Source organism: Dipodomys spectabilis, unplaced genomic scaffold (assembly GCF_019054845.1).
Source record: "Dipodomys spectabilis isolate Male_0828 unplaced genomic scaffold, ASM1905484v1 ptg000095l, whole genome shotgun sequence".
Taxonomy (NCBI): domain Eukaryota; kingdom Metazoa; phylum Chordata; class Mammalia; order Rodentia; family Heteromyidae; genus Dipodomys; species Dipodomys spectabilis.
Genome location: NW_024870772.1, coordinates 24,135,846 through 24,156,548, shown reverse-complemented (window position 1 = coordinate 24,156,548; position 20,703 = coordinate 24,135,846). Strand labels below are relative to the sequence as shown.

Below are 20,703 nucleotides of genomic sequence, written 5' to 3'. Positions count from 1 at the left end.
TGCTGATGTGTGATCGCCCTCAGCAGTTCCTTGAGCCTTTGACATTGTTTGTGGATAACTTCCTTCCTTCCACAGAACAGAGTAAAAGAAGAACAGGTCAGGAGCAGTATGCTTTTTCTAGGCAGTATATTGGTTACTCTTCATAACAACTTCATATGGAGTCAATCAAAGAATAAAATTCTTAGCCGGGTGCTGATAGCTCACACCTGTAATCCTAGCTAATCCTAGTGATCTGAGGATCACGGTTCAAACCAGCCTGGGCAGGAAAAGCTGTGAAACTCTTATCTTCAATAAACCACCAGAAAACCAGAAGTGGCGCTGTGGCTCAAGTGGTAGAGCATTAGCCTTGAGCTTAAGAGCTGAGGGACAGTGCTCAGACCCAAAGTTCAAGCCCCATAACTGACAACAACAAAAAAAAAGTTCTTTTTGAAGCAAAGAAGTAATATATAAAGAATAGTAGAGCTCTAAACACAAAAGATCAAAGCATATGAGTTTGTTTTTTAGCCAGTACTGGGGCTTGAATTCAGGGCCTTGCCATGAGCTGCTTCTCCTCAAGGCTAGTAATCTACCACTTGGCTACAGCATCATTTCAAGCTTAACATAAACATGTATCTATATTGTCATATAGATATCCTATATCATGGATTCATGATATATGGTTTATTGAAGATAAGAGTCTCACGGACTTTACTCCAGCTAGCTTTGGACCATGATCTTCAGATCTCAGCTGTCTGAGTAGCTAGGATTACAGGTGTGAGCCACCTGCACCTGACTATGAGTTCTTTGGCCAGAGCCATGTCATCTTTTGAGGCTAGTGGCTTGTTATATGGAGCTCTGCTACCATAAGAGACTAGTTCTCAACTCAAACCCATCATTTATTGATTAGAGATCCTGAATCAGGCCTGTAGTTTCTAAACTTGTGGGATGACATGAAGACTCTAGGATGATGATCTTCAGGAGCAGTTGCTGAAAAATAGTGTAGCAAGGATTTGTACTTAAGACAATACAATTGAATTGGGGGGAAAAAACACACAAAAAGCTAGCATTGTTTTTATTTAGTTGTAAACACCTAAAAAGAAAGACTGAGTGACTAAACTTTTTCCCAGACAAAATAATCTATTACAAATCTATAAAACTGACATCTATTAAAAGCAATGCATAAACTTTCAAAATAACTGATTTACATGAGAATAAAGTTTCTACAGTTTATAAGCTGCAGAGAATAGAATACTGTATGAAGTATTTCAAGTCCTTGTGATGTCTGACCACATGCATAACCTCTATAGTGTGATTCCACGTAAATTTTTATCAGTATACAAAGACAGAGCTGATAAAAAGTAAATAAAATGATTCCATAGTATCTGATACATATATGACAATACAGATACACATTTACGTTCATAGATATTGAAGATGATGGAGAGTTGGAGGCTAGCCTGAGCTGGCCTGTGTAAAAAAAAAAAAAATATTTAGAAATTAATTAATTTGTAGCACTGAGGATGGAAATCTGTGCCTTGTGCCTCCTACACCAGTCTTCTACCACGAGCTACAAGGTATTAGCATTTTAAAAAGTATAGTCTTAAAATGGAGACTGAATCCCAAACTTTATGACTCAATCCTAAGTAGGCAAATTCTGATGACTGGAAAGAGTGGGTGGGAATATGATCTACTGACACAGATTCTTAAAAGACAACTGGATTGTTAGAGAAGCATACTGTCACTCTTGAAATTAAGATTTCTCAAAAGATGACTATTCCTGGTTGAGGGGTGACTTTCTGTGAGCGAATTCCCTTTTCAAATCAGCTGTAAAAAATCAAGATAAACAGAAATCAGTCCATGCTGGTGAACACACTGGTGTCATAAAATTGTTAAGTACATATTGCTTATATTCTGGGAATACACAAATCGAAAATACAAAAAAGAAAAGTATTCTGATTCCTACTTTTCATTGTCAAATAATAAATTAACTTCCTTAAAAAACAACAATAACAACAAAAACCCCCAACTCTGGGATTACTCATGAAATCCACCCTTCTTTTGTCAAGAGCCGTTGGAAGCTTGGTAAGTTTCCCAGGCAGTCACTGCAGAGCAGCTTGGCCTTCTGAGTGGCTTTCCAGGCATAGCTTCTTGCTGGGGTGGCACTCTTCCTTCCCAGGCCTGGGTCTCAACACACCATCTAGCATGCAAGAACAACTTCATGTCAGGAAAGGCCACGTCAGACCCAGGGGGACTCATTTCAGCCACTCAGGCTGGAATTGCAAAACAGTGCTTAAGGTAAAGAAACATGCACTTTATTTTCCTTCAAATTCTCAACCATTTCAAATAGCCCACACACAAAATTTCAACCTATATTGATTCTAAATAATTCTTAGGAGCCCAGTGTGGTAAAAAAAAAAAAAAGAAAGAAAGAAAGAAAGAAAGAAAAGTATAAGGTAACTTTGGAATACAGTATCAATAACCCTTTAAAACCTAGATTCACTCAGTGGAGTGCTGATGGCTCCTGCCTGTAATACTAGCTGAAATATGAAGACCTGGAGAGTAAATCTGAGTCCTCACTTTCTCTGCCCCACAGGTCCATCTCTCCTCTCTATGGAGGACAAATAGGGGCACTTTGTATTTTCTAGCCTAATCATAATGACTCCCCACCACAGCCCACCAAAAGTTGTACAAATTATTTACTGTATACCGTTGAATGAATGAGAGAATCCAGTTTTGTTTGTGTTTTTTTGGTGCCAGTACTGGGACTTGAACGTAAGGGCCTCGAAAGCTACATCATTGGCTTTTTCAAGATTTGTGCTCTAATACTCGAGCCACACCTCCACTTTCAGCTTTTTGCTTGTTAATTGAAAAATGTCAGATTTGTCTTCCCAGGCTGGCTTTGAACCTCAGTCCTCATATCTCAGTTTTCTGAAAGTCTGTGCAACTCATCTCTAATTAACCACCAAAAGGCTGGAGGTGGAGTTATGGGTCAAATTGTAGAGCACTAGCCTTAAGAAAAGAAAAAAAAAAAGTGACATTGCAATGAACCGACTGTCTCTTTCACAAGATGAATTTCTCAAGGGCTTATACTTAGAAGCCAAATTTCTGGGTCATGCATGAACAAGGTCATAGTCAAGTTCAGCTTTACAATGATAATCTCTAACTCAAATGTTCAGCCCCACCAGACAAATACAAAAATTCCTCAAGCTCCACATCCTTACTAGCACTTGGCACTGGCACACTTTAGTTGTGTGAAATGTGATTTTAATGTGTATTTCTCTGTTACTAGGATTATCTTTCCATGTGTCTATCAGACTCAGACATTTGTATTTCTGATGCTGTGAAATGCCAGTGACTGACTACTATTCTCCAATAACTGTTTTCCTTATCAGCCTGTAGGTCTTCTTACATGTTCAGGAGCTAAGTTGGTTCACTGCTATGTATGGAAAATCTACCCTTCCTGCAGGGTGCTGGTCTTTTCATTGGCTTTATACTTTCTCTTTTAGAAGAGAAGTCCTTAACAGGAATGTATTCTAAGTTCTTCATTTTTTTCTTTTATAGGCAGCAGAAAATTGTGTCATAAACATATTCTGTATTTTCTTTCAATACTTGAATTTTTTCTTTCTACAGTTAATTCATACAAGGCTGATTTTTTAAGTACCATGAGAGGTAAGAATTGGTTATTATCAGGCATAACCCAGTTTCCAGCACTACATATTCAATAGTCTGTCTGTTTCAGCCTCATGTGATGTGAATGACCCTCTCTAGTGGGGATACCATGTTTCCTATAACTCATGGTCTATGCCCCATATTAAAGACTGGACTAGCAACAGTGAATCCAGTGATAAACACTGGCTTTATTCATTTCATGATGTTTTCTTTTGTGTCTGAGATAGAATCTCATGATGGTGCCTAGGCTAAACTCTCAATCATCCTGTCTCTGCCTCCTTGAGTTCTGGAATTACAAGCATGAACTACCGGGCTTGGCTTCATTTTCTCAAAGGCATCTTGTCCTTAGACATTTTATACTTGACGACTCCAGAACAGGAAGTCCTGTTTGATGGTTCTCTTTATTCTTACTCAGGACTTTTGGTTTTTGTTGTTGTTGCTTTAGTGACTTTTCAATTATAAACTCAGATCTTACACTTGTGAGTCTTTTCCTTCTGATAAAATATCTTTTTACTTCTTTGAGTGGGTGTCTTCTAGCTTCCTTCAAGGACCCCAGTTTCAGTAGGAGTCTCAGGCTCAGTTTACCTATCTTTCAGCGGGCCCCACACTTAACTTTCACAGTCCCAGCTTCTATGGAATTTTATCCTCAAGCTAACTCTGGCTTAATGTTTGTGTACTGCTACTATTCTGATGCTAACAAAATGTTTCCCTCTTTTTTTTCAGAGTATGGATTTTTTATTTTCTTGAAATCCCAGTGGCTCTGAAAAGAATCTTTCCCAAGGAGAGAAGGTCTCCATCTCCTCATTTTGTTCCTGCTACCAACACTGTGAGGAAAGAGGCAGCAATTCCCTAACAAGCTGGAAAGAAAGGTATGGCCAAAAGGCTGTCCTCACTCTAGCAGTAAAGCTGGGGTTCAACCTTCATCTATTTGATTTTTCTGTCTACTTCTCAGCAGAATAAAACCACATCCTGGATGATCTGACCATGTGAAATGGTCAGATCAGACAAATCCATAGAAAACAAGATTAGAGGCTACCTGGGCTGGGGTAGATGCAATAGAGAATGGCTAAAATGGGTATGAGGTTTCTTTGTGAGGTAATGAAAACATTCTAAATTAGACTGGGGTAACGTTTTTAGAGATCTGGAGAGGCTAACAGCCAATGAATTCTGGACGATTTATGAATCTGGTTTATTTATGCTAGGTGCTGGTGCCTCATGCCTGCAATCCTAGCTGCTGGGAAGCTAAGAAATGTGGTTTGAAGCCAGCCTGGCCAGGAAAGTCTGTGAGACTCTTTATCTCCAATTAATCACAAAAAAGCCAGAAGTAGAACTGTGGCTCAAGTGGTAGAGCCCAGTACCCAGGTCTTGAGTTTAAGATTCAGGACTGGCAAACACACATACAAAAAGGTTAATTTATAATATGTGAATTATACTTCCATAAAGCTGTTTACTTGAAAAGGAGATAAGCATATTATCTGATATAAAACTCTTGTTCAAAAATGCACTAAAAACACAAACTTAGTTTAATGAACTGTCACAAAGCAAACATACACTTCACCGCCTCTAGATCAATAAATGAAACATGGCCAGCAAAGCAGCAGCTGTCCTCTGATGCCTTCCTTCCAGTCTCAGGACTTTACCCCAGGCATGGCTTCCTTTCTTTCCTTAGAGAGCTAGGAAGGATAAATGCTGGGTACATGCCCTCTGTTGACTGTTAGTGGAAAAATGTCTTCTATTCCATGGCTCTCCCAATGGTATCTTTTGATGAGCAGTTCTTAATTTTAATACAGATAAAGCAATTCATCTTTATAGGAGTAGTCTTTCTGTTGCCTTTTCTCTAACAACCGGAACATTATAATTGTTCTCCTCAAGCACTGTCACTGAATATACATCCTTTAATCAGGTCCATATGTTTTCCTTTATTTCCTGATAAATTTTTAAAAAGAAAATTCAGTGGAGACATATTTTTCCAGATTACAGATAGTAAGTCTATGATCTGAATAATAATAATTCAGAACACAAATAATCAAGACATTTACATTTTCAGAGATCTTTCTAGTTCCTGATTTTTCAGGGTAAATCATTTTTTATCACGAAAACTTTTTATCTAGAATACAGTTGTAACACAGTAACTATTTTCAAGTAATATTGTTAACCAAATACTGTTATAATTCTTATACAACATAAGTGTTCAAAACTATGTACCTACAGAAGGATAAGATCTCTCAAAGATAATACATTCAGAACAGTATGTTAACATAAATAACGTAATAAATGATTCACTTATTGTTGGTATGATGATTCTTAGTTATAGATTATTCAATAAATAGATCATTTCCATTCTCTGACCCACTTGGGAAAACATAACATTACAAAGGAACATAGATTTAGAGTTAGTCTACATAAAGATATAGAGAAGTAGAGATAAATATATATGTCTTATTATTTGGTAGTAGATCCATCCATACTAGTAAAATTATTTTCCCTTTCTTAACCCAGGAAGTTTTTGTGTTGGTAAATAAAAGAATTATTATTTATTGCTTTGTACAAACTAAATTTATAAATTCAATTTGGATATATTATTTGTATTAAAATGCAGATTCTATTGGAGTAATCACTAATTACCACTTTCCACATACCTTATATTTAATATATACACAAATGAACAAATTGAATGGCAAAAAAAAAATCCAACCTATAAAAAGAATCTCCCCACACTAATTTCCATCACCTGCTCTTTAAAATTCTCTATGTAACCTCTGTCCTCAGCAACAAAGCTACCCTTAATATAGGACTTGTAAATGCTTACTTTCTTTCTTTTCAGGCTCATTTTGTTCAAGACTATAAGCTTCAAATGGATTCATCTGCCACTGTAAAAGAATACAAATATTTTATTTTTATGCTTTAAAAGAAGTTGATAAATAGAATTTCAGTCTCCTGCTTTTAAATATCAAAACAACTTTTTAATAATTTAACAAGTATGTTCATATTACCAAGGGCCTAATAATGCTACAATGAATGACCTTGTCTAGAATCAGAGTCAAAACTCTTAGAAAGAAAGGATCTTCAAGAGCCCTTACTTTCACCTTGTACGTAAGAAAGTGGAGACTAGCAAAGGGCTGTACCTCATATTACCCAGTAACTAAAGGAAGTGATAGAATCAGAACCTCGGCTGGCCAGGCTCGGCATCACAGAATTCTTGTACATCAAATTCTTCCTGGGTGCTACTGAGTTATATAATTTCTAGAGAAAGCCTCATTGTTAAAGAACGAAACTGTAGCCAACATTACCATGACTTTTCACATAATATCATTATAGACTAATGTTTATATAACATATCATTTTATATCATAACAAGCCATATATATCTCTAGTGAACTATTCTAGCTCAACCATTCAGAAAGAAAATAGAGAAGACAACATCTAGAGAAACCTGGAGCAGCAGAACAGAAAATGGACTCTGATCAGTAGTTCACAGTATATATAGCCTTCCTTCTTTCCTTACCTGGCTAAAATCTTCATCAGAATCATTAATGGCTCAACTATAAAGGTCCTGCTAGGCTACTAGATCAACACCAAGAGAAAGAACTTACAAGAGGCCGGAAGTTACATGAGAAAAAAATTTTACAGGGACATGTTTGAAGCACATCAAACCACTAAAGCCTATTAGCTTGGACAGAGAAAATGAAAACCAGAAAAATGTGGATTTATTTAAGATTACTTATAAAAAAGGCTTTTGATAACTGTAAAACCTTAGAGACGTGTGCAAATTTTAACAACAAAGAAAATATAGCAGTGTAGTAACTGTGCTATGTATAAGTTATGGAATGACATATTTTTACAATATATGCATATATACATATATATACAAGCACATATATACATGTTACATATACACACAGTATATTTATGTTTTAGGTACCCTGGATTCAAACTGATATACGTAACAGAAATGTTAAGCAGTTCTTTCGTATGCTTTTTCTACCATTGCAAATTCTAGTATGTAAGTGTTACATTAAATGTTAGGAGTATTGGATGTCAAAATCAATACTATGTAAATCATTACTGGGACAATTAGTAGTAAGCCTTGGCTGAAATCTGTGGACTAATTGCAAAAATGTATCAGTGTTGTTGTTTTTTTTTTTTTTAATTTTGTGGCTTTACTGTAGTTATATGCTAATTCCTTATTCAAGGAAACAAAATGGTTTTGATATCCTGTTAACATCTTGTAGAAAATTTTCTTTGTAGAGGTCTTAGAACTTTTTTGTATGCTTAAGATGGCTTCTAAAGTAAACATGTTTAAGCTGGGTGCCAGTAGCTGATGCCTATAATTCTAACTATTCAGCGGCTGAGATCCGAGGATTGCAATTCAAAGCCAATTTGAGCAGGGAAGTCTATGACACTCTTATCTTTAGTTAACGACCAAAAAGTCACAAGTAGAATTGTGGCTCAAATAGTAGAATGCTAGTCTTGAGCACAAAAGCTCAGAGATAGTACCTAGATCCTGAGTTCATAACCCAGAACCAGTGCACACTCGCATGTGTGCGTGCACACACACACACACAAACACACAAAAGTAAACAAATTTTTAAAAAAATCTAAGTACTAAAGAAATATAAAGAAATAAAATTCTGAATTTTTTGTGAACTGCTCTTTTGAACTATCAAATATGAGAAAATATTTTTTCCTCATTTTTCTCCTGAGAAATGTGTGTATGGACCGACGGACATGTCTTCTGGTCTTCCATTGTTTACCTCTGTCCACTGGGTGTGAGGGAAGAGATGGGTCAGAACTTTTCTGTTACCAATGCACCAGATGGCACCAGATACCTACTGGCCTACTGGCCTACTGACCTACTGGCTCCAGATACACAAGGTCAGTGCACAACTCTACAGCAACATTAATTCATAAGGCAGAGATCCTTGGCAAACATTTATAGACAAGTGCTTTTCCATAAAAATGAACTCAATTATAATCATCTGCTGAAACTTATGTATGTACCAGTACATCAAACAACATAATAGGATTCACGCTTTGAATAAAAAGTATATCTACTTACCGTAAATTTGCTAACACCCTGCAGTTCCCCAAACTTCATATAAGAAATGTCTGCCTTCTTTTTACCAACATCTACATCCCCTGCATAGATTTGTTTTATGCCTGCACCTTTAATTAAAGGTACACATTCATCACAAGGGCACTTGGTTACAAAAATCATACTTCTTTCTTCTGGTTTTATTTCTTGACACCTATAAAAATTCACAAAACATACGTAAGTAGTTTCTGAAAGGGAAAGTTATTTTTTAGAGAAATCCTTAAAGTTGAGCTTCTTGAAAAAGATTTGTAACATTATAAACAATAATCGCCTTATTCTTAATTAGTGAATACTCAAATCATCATAAGATGATTATATTCAACAAACATTTGGGTATGACAAAATCATACCTCTGTACAAAATGGAGCAGGTAAGCCTGTAATGAGGAGGAGAAACACAAGAACAGAGGAGACTTTCGGTGAAATTTTGCCCCCTGGGATAGTGTAGGACTAAGGATTGCTTTTGTCTAAGGTTACATGGATTCCAAGTTCAAGTTCTTGAGTCTACACTGCTCTCAGCTAGCTGTCTTCAATTCTTCCATATCCACATCCATCTCTCTAGTTGAGACTCTCTGATATGGTTTGGATATGAAATGTCTGTCAAGCTCATATAGTCCCTAGCTGGTCGATCTAGTTATTAAGAGGTGACTGGATAGTAGGACTCTGACCTAACCAATTGGTTGATGCATTGATAGATTCATGTAACATGATAGCATTACTGGGAGCCGGTGGAACCTTTCAGAGGTGGGGCCTAGAAGGGGAAGTAGGTCACTGGGCTCATGTCCCACCAGGCCCTTCCTCATTTACTCACTGTTTCCTGGTAGCCCTGAAATACAGCTGTGCTTTGCTATGCCCTTCTGCCATCAAGATTCGCCTCACCACGTACAGGTCTAAAAAGTAACCAAGCCAAGTGACCATAGACTGAAACCTCTGAAACTGAGCCAGGTTGTTTTCTGAGGCATAGTATCATACAAGGAAAATACTCTCATTTCTATTCATATGAATCCTTTGCATCTAGCCTGTTCAAACAATACACCTATATTATAAATGGCCTATCTATAGTCTATTTATGGTCTATATATGGTCTACCTATATGGTCTATATAGTATGGTTCTGCCAACAGAATTCCACTTCCCCACCACCTACCAAGGAAGAGCTAACTCAAAGTCCTCTCTCATCCAGTGCCAGGCTATCCTGTGAACTGCATTTACCATGTGTCCACAGTCCAGCCTAACTAGAATATATATGCTCCTAAATACACAATGCACTTTCCAACCTTTAGACTGTGGCTGAAGTTAGAAGAATGGCTTTTCTGATAATATATAAGCTTGCAGGACATCTCAAGTAGCCTAGCAATCTTTTCAAACTCAGCTCAAAAGCCAGCTCCTTCCCTACAGCTCCTCCTCCTTTGTCCAAAGCCATCCCTCAAGGTCCACAGTGCTTGTGTTTCCTCTCTTCATTATGTGGATTTAGTTTTAGAGGCCCTGCCCTTTTAGTTCTCCCAGGACAAGAGCCATTATGTGGAGACTTACATGTTTTTTTTTTATCCCATAACACCCCCTTAGCTGTAAATGCTAAGAAACATTTGTGGAAGTGACCTAAATTAACCTTAAAAGGAAGGAATTCTAGCTGCAATCTCTAACAAAAAACTCTTTTATAATAAAGTCTGTATGTTTATAAATATAAACACATTTGCTCTAGGCTTAGGAAACAAAGGAAATACCAATAGCTAAAAATATGAGAAGCTGAACAAAACTCTAAGGATGAACTTTCAGTAGGAGAGGGAAAGAAAAAAATTAACCAGATTTGCTCAATAAATTGGAAGGCCTGGAGAATCTATGACAATGGCTTCAGATTCAGTAGCAAGACAGACTTTAATCAAACTTATGTTTCTGAAAATAATGTTTCTTATTAAAATTTCATAAGGGAAACAAATTACCATAAAAGAAGACTGTTTTCAACTAGCCTTTGTTATTTAAAAGTACACTCAAAAGTATCTCATACCTAAATGTCAAGGCATTCTGTTCCGCATGTACGATGTATCGGAATTTCCTTATCTCTCTGTCTTTCTGCTTGTCATCCATGTGTGGGAAGTCAGCATACTCAGATCCAACAGGAAAGGCGTTATAGCCACATCCTACAAAGTACATTGCGCCAGTTCCATCACAACTTTTCTGCAAAGCGAGTGGACCAACTATGGTGAGTTTCAGCATTCTGAAAAGTCACTTTGCAGTGGAACTATAAATTTGCCTTCATACTCTGTATAATGCAGATTCTTTCCATTTCTATAACATACCTATCCATCAAAAATAAAATACCAGATCCTCCAACTAATTTCAATTAGTTTTAAAGGAAGGGAATGTCAAGTTGTGGACTTGTCAAAGCTTGATTCCAAGAATCTGTCCAGTTTGTAATCTCAGAACCATCTCTGGTTTCAGCAGCAAATGAAATACAATCTTGTTTAACTCAGAAATCATTTTATACCTTCCGACATTTCCGTCCAAATAGATTTGCAATTGAGTATCCAAGCCATTTCTGTACTTTAAAAAATACTGTATTTTTTTTTACCCCCTAAAGTAACATGTTAGATGGTTATCAATAAAACAGGTACTCAATAAGTAATTGTTAATTTCTTATATTTATACTCTATGTTGTTCCAAAACAGGCCATTTCTGTTGATGCTATTGTAAACTGGGCACCAGTAGCTCACACCCGTAATCCTGAATACTCAGGAGGCTGAGATCTGAGGATTGTGTCTGAAGTCAGCCCGGTCAGGAAAACCTGTAAGACCTTTATCTCTGCTAAACTACCAAAAAGCCAGAAGGAGCTGTGGCTCAAGTTGTAGAGTACTAGCCTTAAGCAAAAAAGCTTAGGAAGAGTGTCCAGACCCTGAGTTCAAGCCACATAACCAACAACAAAATCTTTAATATCCAGTATTTACACATAATCACAGAAGTTCTTACTTCAGTGGCTGTTTCTTATTAGTTGTTTATATGAATTCTTCATATTATGATTAGAATGACATCAGTGATAAGTATTTAAAAGTATTTAAAATAGCTTGGAATATGCTATAAATCTCACTAAAATTCCAGAGTAAATATCTAAAGACTTATTTCCATACTTACAGATTTCCTTTCTGCCCAAATCACAGCTCCAACTCCTGTTTTGTGATCCTCTGAAAGACATATAAGATTTAACTAAAAAAAAAAGTTCATAAATATTTTTCAAAAAATAATAAAAAATATTATTGAAATATACTTCATACTTGACATCTTCACTAATTATAGAAAATACTTTTTAAGCATGGAGCATGGAACTGAGGTACCAAATAAGCAGAAAGGGTCACTACCATACAGTCATATATGATTAAGTGTGGAGACCTCTAAAATGGCAGTGGCCAATCAGATCGCTTCTAAAATAGAAGTGGCCAATCAGATCACTTTAAAGCTGTAACTAGGTCTGAGCACAATCTCATTGATTCTCCATTAGCAAGTCAGTTTCTAAATAACTACATTTAATAAATGATGAAGACAAATAAACTGAATAAAAATGAAGTTTCTGAGCTAGTGGATTTGGTATAATAAAACTCAAAACAACCAAATTTAATTTCTAGTATTTTCACACACTAATCATGGAAAATACATCTTATGGAAATGTTTTTATTAAGAAGGTTCAAACTTCTCATATGACAAAATTGTATGGACTTTCATATCTATCTATCACTGAAAGGTACTGAAGGAAATGGTCTTAATAGAATACAATATAGTCCTTTCCTTGCCTGTCCTAGTTTGCTTTGAGGGGAAATGATGCCAAGTTAAGGACATTAGACTCATTTCTAAATCAAGTGGTAGACGTTATGGACATGAGATTATTATTCTCCTGCAGGACAAAAATCTCTGTAATAGATAAAGCTATTAAAAATATTAACTTGAAATAGAAAATCAAAAACCAAAATAGAAATCCTGTATTTAAGGATCTCCTTTTTGGGGCTGAGGAGGTAGCTCAGCACATGAGGCCCTGGATTTGATTCCTCAGCACCACATAAGCAGAAAAAGCCAGAAGTGTCATTGTGGCTCAAGTGCTAGAGTACTAGCCTTGAGCTGAAGAGCTGAGGGACAGCACCCAGGCCCAGAGTTCAGGCCCCACAACTGACAAAAGAAAAAAAAAATCTACTTTTTCTTTTTTTTGGGGGGGGGGTCTGTTTATGGGGCCTGAACTCTGGGCCTGGGCACTGTCCCTCAGCTCTTCAGCTCAAGGCTAGCGCTCTACTACTTGAGCCACAGCGCCACTTCCGTCTTTTTTCTTTTTGTTTATGTGGTGCTGAGAAATCGAACCCAAGGCCTCATGCATGAAAGGCAAGCACTCTACCACCACCTTCCACCTTCCCAGCCCCTCTACTTTTCATTCTACATAAAAGTGAGTTTGAGATTTCTCAGGCAGATATAGACAAATTGTGAAAAACATAGTACTTATCAAAATTATAGGCACAGTTACATAGAGAAAATAAGAATAATCTATGAATTTACTCAAGCATTTTCAAACTGGTAAACCAAGTGAACTGAGGTTTCACCTTCCAAATTCCTAAACATTAATCCTTTCAATGATAATACACTTACACACTTAATTATTTTTCCAGTAAAAGTACAAAGAAAAGCTGTGCCACAACTGTACCAAAAATTAGGCTCCTCTAAATTCATTTTTTAAAGTTTTATTAATACAATAAAAATTTCTCATCTCCAAATACACTCGGGCTTTCAAAATTATACCATAAAGCATTTGTATAATTTGTTAAGAACTTTAATCAATGATCTCATTTTTACCGAAGTAAAATAAGTCCTCCCAACCCACTACTTGCCTTTCTTCCATCTCTTTTTAATATTAAGAATTCCAAAACTGGGCATAAGCTGTAATCCCAGCACTCCAGAGTAGAGACAAGAGGATCATAAGTCCCAGGCCAGGCTGGGCTACATAACAAGTTTAAGGCCACCCTGAGCTATGTAATGAGATCTTGTCTCAAAAAATCCAGGGCTTGGGGCTGGAGCTGTGGCTCAGTTGGTTGACTGCTCGTCAGTGAGTGAAAGCATCACATACCAAGCGGAGCCCCAGTCTTGGATGAAAAACAAAAACAAAAAAACCCAAGGGTTGGGGGTGTAGCTCAGTGGTAAAGCATACTTGCCTGTTATGCACAAGGCCTAGCTTTGATAATTGAATTATCATCCCTTAACAAAGATTTCCATTATTGAGTGCCTTGTGTGTGGAAAGTATTGTGAAAGGCTGACTGTGCAGTAGTGAGAGAAACATCAGCCCATCTTCATGTAACTTACAGCTGGAAGGAGCAGAGAAGGACAAGGAAACATGTGCCATGCTCTAAGGAGGGATCAGCATAACACTAAGGACACAGACTCATGACAACTGGCTTCTATAGTATGGAGATTATTTCCCCCCACCCCGGGTTGTGGGGCTTGAACTCAGGGCCTGGGCATTCTTTAATACCTTTGGGCATTGCTCAAAGGTAGTGCTCTACCACTTTGAGCAAAACTTTTGGTTTTCTGGTGGTTAATTGTAGTGTCAAGGACTTTCCTGCCAGGGCTGACTTTGAATTGGGATCCTCAGCCTCCTTAGTATTACAGGCATGAGCCACCAACACCCAGCTCGCAAAGGACATTTTGATGTTAATAAAATGTTGTTCCTTATAGTATCTTAGAGCTTTAACATGAGGGGGAAAAAATTCAGATCAGGGCTGGGAATGTGGCTTAGTGATCAGAGTGTTGCCTAGCATGCACAAAGCCCTGGGTTCAATTCCTCAATACCATATAACTAGGAAAAGCTGGTAGTGGTGCTGTGGCTCAAGTGGTAGAGTGGTAGCCCTGAGCACAGAGAGGCTCAGGGACACAGCCTAGGCCCTGAGTTCAAACCCCAGGACCAGCAAAAAAAAAAAAAAAAAGAATTAGATCAATATAGCTTTATGCTATATTGATATTATATTTCATATATACACTATATTATACATGCTATATTGATATTATATACTATATTTTAAGTCAAGTGGCAGAAATTATAACAAGATTATATTTACAATCCATGCATAATATAAATGAAAATAACTAATGGAAATTTCTCCAGAGTCCACTTTTCTGTCACTATCATTTTCCATAATGATACTTTAGTCTTGGGAGACACTTTCTTTGGCTCACTCTGGGGACAGCCTAATCTTGTCAGGAGTAGGGTAAATAGAATTTTTCCATACCTTACTGCCTAGTAAGGGTTTTAGCTACACTAAAGCGATGGTTCTTCCTGTCTTTTAAATAAAATGAAGCCAATTTCACATTAGATACCAAAGCTGATGAAAGATGAAGCAATTTCTCAAGAAAATCTTTACAAGTCTAATTTTTCTTTAATGAAGATCTCAGTAGGTAGTCCAGATTGGCCTCCAACTTGAAATTCTTCAACCTGAGCCTTGTAAGTGCTGGGATTACTGGTCTGAACATATGTTGGCTGTTTCCAACTGGTCCTGCGGTCAAATCAGTGCTTGTCCAAGTATGCTCCATGTACTATTTGCATCAAGATTGCATTAAGATTGCATCAAGATTGCATTAGGAAGGTAAACTCCTGGCTCCCCAATCTCCTGAATCAGCTCTCTGAAGGAGGGCAAGGCTTAGGAGTTTTCTCTCTCAGTGCTAACCATCAGGCATACTAACTTTGAGAACCAGATATATGATTTAAAAGTTAACATTTTTGGCTACTGCAGCCTACATTTACCACCAACACTGTGAGACAATACTGAGGAAAGTGCTAATATCTAGCTTTGGAAAACACTTCATCTAATGGGTAAATAGATACAAGAAAATCACAACTCAACACAGGCTGTATAGATTAAGATAGGATGCCCTACCTCAATCATTTCGAACTCATTTTGTTACTTTCTTAGTATCTCTAGGAATCCTAAAATATACTTTAAACTCTTTCATGCATCTTCTTTAATCATTCAAGAGATGATTAATCAGGCAGATAGATAGATAATCCTATCTAAGGAGGCTGAGATCTAAGAATCATGGTTCGAAATCAACCCAAGCAGGAAAACCTGAGACTCTTATCTCCAATTATCCACCAAAAATCCAGAAGTGGAGCTGTGGCTCAAAAGGTAGAACAGTAGGGCTAGGAAGGTGGCTCAGTGGTAGAGCACTTGCCTTGCAATGCATGAGGCCCTGGGTTCGATTCCTCAGCACCACATAAGAAAAAAGCCGGAAGTGGCGCTGTGGCTCAAGTGGTAGAGCGCTAGCCTTGAGCTGAAGAGCTGAGGGACAGTGCCCAGGCCCAGAGTTCAGGCCCCACAGTTGGACCCAAAAAAAAACAACAAAAAGTAGGACACTAGCCTTGAGCACAAAAGCTCAGTGAGAGCCTAGGCCCTGAGTTCAGGCCTGGGACTGGTATACACACGTGCACACAAGTACATCCACATACAGAAGGTTATTAAATACCTACTTTCAATTGATCTAGATCTGTTAGATTTTGCAACTTAGGATGCAAAATATGTCTGCATACATATGTATGTGTGTATATATGTATAAATATATGAGTCTATGTAGCCCAGATTGGCCTCTGATTTGTAATCCATCCACCTGAGTGCTGGTATTAAAAATATGTGACATCACTCTCAACACATACACACACATTTCAACATAATGATTTAATGAAATCTTTATCTATAAATCAGGGAAAAATAAATTTGCCAAAGCAAACTAAGTATTTGGAAATAAAAGGTTGAGCAATTGGAAGCACATTATATCATAAGGATCTTCACCTGTGTGGCTGGTCTCCAGCCACATAAATCACCTAGCTCACTGTCTGACATGTAGAGTACAGCATTCAATAAGCTGACATTAGAATTGATCATCAATGAAGAATTACAGTTCCAGAACTCTATCTGAAGCCTTTATATCAAGTTTTTCCAACAGTTTGATGTACTTATTTTATAGCTAAACTTGACCCAAGTTATTATTCATGGACTTTACTTTTTGGCATTTAAAACTTTGATAGTCTCTGTAATTATAACAGCTTGGTTTCACATAGTATAGAGCTAAATTGAAAAGACTGAAAATACAGAAATGAACCCAAGTGCAACACTAAATTTCCTACATAAAGACAATGGGTACAGCTCAGTGGTAGGGTACCCTTCTAACATGCACATGGCCATGAGTTAGATTCCAGTATTCACAAATAAATAGATAAATAAATAGTGGAGATTGTTCTTCCTCTACAAGTATTTGTTTTGCTCCATAATGTATACAACTAGCAAGTTCAGTCCTAAACTGTAGTGGGCATGCTATGTAACAATATAGCTATCATATTAACTTTTTTAAAATTTGAAAAAATTTTAATTTTTTTACCTAACTCAGTGATTTTAGATTAAGTACTGTGAACTATTTATTTTGAATGTAAAAAAGCTTCTTTTTATCCATTCAAAACATACTGTTTGGTGCTAAAGAAAAAATAAGCCATAGTCTCTTGCCTGGAAGAGTTGAGGATGTGTGGCAATTGAGTTATATCCTACTCAGGATCTGAGTTTGTGGGGGAGAGCGGGAATGAAAAAGCACCCTTGAGATGGGCACTGGTAGTACCTGTAATCCTAGCTACTCAGGAAGCTGAGATCTGAGGATCAAAGTTTGAAGCCAGCCTGGGCAGGAAAAGTTTGTGAGACTCCTCTTATCTCCAATTAACCACCAGAAAATGGGGAGTGGCACTGTGGCTCAAAGTGGTAGAGGCCTAGCCTTGAACAAAAAAGCTCAGGGAGAGCACCCAGGCCCTGAGTTCAAGCGTCATGACTGACAAAAAAAAGAAAAGAAAAAGTACCCTTGAAAAATCTTTTAATTTGCCCATCAACTATATAAACATAGTTTTATATATGAAACTCTGCATAAGGGGCTGGCAAGATGGCTTCAGTGGTAGAGTGCTTGCCTAGCATGCATGAGGCCCTGGGTTGGATTCCTCAGCACCACATAAGCAGAAAAAGCTGGAAGTAGCACTGTGGCTCAAGTGGTAGAGTGCTAGCCTTGAGCTGAAGGGCTGAGGGACAGCCCAGGTCCAGAGTTCAGGCCCCATGACTGACAAAAAGAACAAAAAAACTCTGCATAATAACAGTGGATAAATCTGTAATACTGTAACTACACAGTAGAGTATCTAATAATATATGTGCAAGTTCATCTCATACATAATATGTCTCTAAACACTGCAATCAGATGGTGGGATGAAGTTCTACCAGAAACAAGAGATCAAGTAAAGTACCAGATTTACATTCTGGAATGCAGGCAGGACTCTGCTGAATTCTAACTAGTGAAGGAGAAATAGTGAATTGTAGCTGTAACAGGGTCCATTTTTCCAGAAAGATTTTTATAAACATGATATTGGCAAAGAGATGAATAGAAAACCTAAGATATAAGATTAACTTCATTAAGTCTGACTGTTGTGTGGGGTTATATAGCATGCTTACAGAATCAAGTTCATTAATAAGAATGGAGTGATAATTGATTCTGATGAAGATCAGAGTACCCCGTAGTCCCAGGGCACACTTGGTTAGGGATGTGTTTGGATGGTGGAGTTTAACCATCAGTACTTTTTATTAAGGTTTCCATGGTGATTTTGATACCCTGTCAATTGAAATCTTCCATTCTACTGAATTCACTTTGACCTGTGATCTTTTTTTTTAAAGAATACACTATTGACAAATAGCATATTTGTGGACCTTTTCTCCCTTCTCCTTCCTTACTGGGTTAATCTGAAACTTTTTATATAAAAATCCTTCCTATAAAACTCCTTCTATAAATCCTACAATACTGCGGTCTCTGCCTGCATCTCTCTTACTTTTTTCAAAGTGACTTCTACTTATTTCAAAATGTGATAATTCTACTTTGATAAATATTACAGGCGATATGAAAATACTGTTCCATAACTAGAAATACAGATGCTATGTTTTTTGACAATAAAGAAATTCCCAAGGCATATTTTCCTTTTCTACATACAATACACAACTTAATAAAGTAAAAGAGGTGCCATTCAATTTGCTGAAGACTTATAAGCAATAGTTACTACAGGTAGTAACTAACATGCTTTTATCTTGATTCTGTTATTTATATTTTTAATTTTGTAGCTTTTGAAATGATTTTATTAAATACTGAATCCATATAAAATGTCAAAAAATGATTTTTCTTTTTGTCCCATCTTTACTGGAGGTGTCAATGAACAGTAAAGCCATAAATGCAAGAAGCAGAAAGAAGGAATTACATCATCCAGTTCTGATTTGTAACTGCAGTGTTGAATGTAGGCCACAAGGAATCCCAAAACTGCTCCACAGAGTTGTCTACATCCAGGTTTTATAGTTTCTCTACACTGAGTCAACAGCAAAACTTTCATATCTAAGAGGAAATGAACTCTACCACAGATGAGTACTTAACAAACAACCCAACCCACAGCCCCATTTATGAATTAAGCATTTAACTCACCAGTTCGATACGCCAATAACCTGGCCTGAACCATGCAGTGCCTTGCAATTTCTTGTGGCAAACTTCGATTGCGAGTTTCATTAATCTGTTCTGGATTGCTACAGTAAAATCCGAAGTGTTTAAAGTTGGGCACACTGGAAGCTACTGTGGCCAAAAGTAGGATAAGGTCTTTCATGGTTTGCCTTAGATTGCTAAAGTATGGGTTTTCACAGAGGTTCTCCAAACCTATAGTCATCAGAATTTGCTTATGCATTTCTTCACTTGAAACCAAAAATACCATTTCATATTCTTTTATTCTTTCTTGTTTACATTCAGAATAAAAGTCAATGTTAGCATCTGGCATTGTTTTTGTAATTTTTTGAATAAAGTCACATTTGTAAGAAGTCTCCTCTACAAACTGCACCATACAACACACTAAAGGTTGGAGTAAGACACACACATGGGCCCGACTGTTAGACTTCAGTCTTTCCACAGCTTTCGCATCTAATTTTGCATCTTCGGAACTAGATGCTTCGCTAAGCAAACTTATTTCTGGATCAGCAGGCCAATAAGAAATCCGGTTAACTCCAGCTGAAACACAAAAACATGAAAGGTATTACCTGACACATGCTGATAATTCTGTGTTACTGCAGTAGATCAAGAGGCCCCCATATAATAAATGTCTATGACTAAACCCCTTACCATATAAGCTGAGGAATGGCAAATAATTACCTACCCAAAGCCCATCCATTGTTAGTTTTTATAGAGCCCACAGGTTAAATACCATTTTTACATCTTTAATTAACTGACAAAAATCAAGAGTATTTCAGATAACATGAAATTATGAGAAATAAAAATTTATTGGAACACCACCCTAATTCAATTACATAGTCTTTGGCTGCCTTTGCATGGATGAGTGAATATAGCTTCACAGATACCAATATGGCCTGGAAGACATGAAATACTTTCTGGCATTTTCAAGAAAAAAATTAAGCACGCTGTTTTAAGAGAACCCAGGATGGAAGATATCTGCAAAATTGCTGACGCTGCCAAGTGTGGTACCACATTTCAGCTCTGGGACTCCATGGCACCACAGCTGCCTTTAAAAAGGCTACAATCAAGCCAGGCACTAGTGGCTCACACTTGTAATCCTAGCTACTGAGGAGGCTATAAAACAGATGATTGCAGTTCAAAGATAGCCCAGACAGAAAAGCTCAAGATACTCTATCTCCAAAATAACCAGCAAACACACACACACACACACACACACACACACACACACACGAAGAAAGAATGGCTCAAGAACACTATCTGAGCAAGCAAGTTGACCAAGTGACAGGCCCTAAGTTCAAACCTGGGTACCAGCAAAAAAAAAAAAAGGAAAAACAACAACAAAAATAAAAATCATGCTACAGCTGAAACCTGATAACATTTAGTTTTGTGTCTGAAACAAATCTAGGCATTTTTAAATGTTCATGCTTCACTG

The 20,703-nt window shown here is 37.2% G+C and overlaps 1 protein-coding gene across 4 annotated transcripts in view; it reads right to left on the bottom strand.

Moving 5' to 3' along the window:
• Positions 1–1,014: 1,014 nt before the first annotated feature.
• Cdadc1 (cytidine and dCMP deaminase domain containing 1) overlaps positions 1,015–20,703 on the bottom strand; it is a 30,560-nt gene continuing 10,871 nt past the window's right edge. For 3 of the 4 annotated variants that reach the window (XM_042685524.1, XM_042685527.1, XM_042685526.1), the window contains 6 exons: positions 19,239–19,808; positions 11,868–11,917; positions 10,747–10,916; positions 8,708–8,897; positions 6,458–6,518; positions 1,015–2,176 (listed from right to left, as the gene is read on the bottom strand). In XM_042685524.1, the coding sequence (XP_042541458.1) occupies positions 2,079–2,176; positions 6,458–6,518; positions 8,708–8,897; positions 10,747–10,916; positions 11,868–11,917; positions 19,239–19,808 (1,139 nt within the window). In that variant the 3' untranslated portion in view covers positions 1,015–2,078. Of the gene's footprint in view, positions 2,177–5,153; positions 5,575–6,457; positions 6,519–8,707; positions 8,898–10,746; positions 10,917–11,867; positions 11,918–19,238; positions 19,809–20,703 lie in introns of those variants that run through there. The other variant, XM_042685525.1, reaches the window with a different exon arrangement.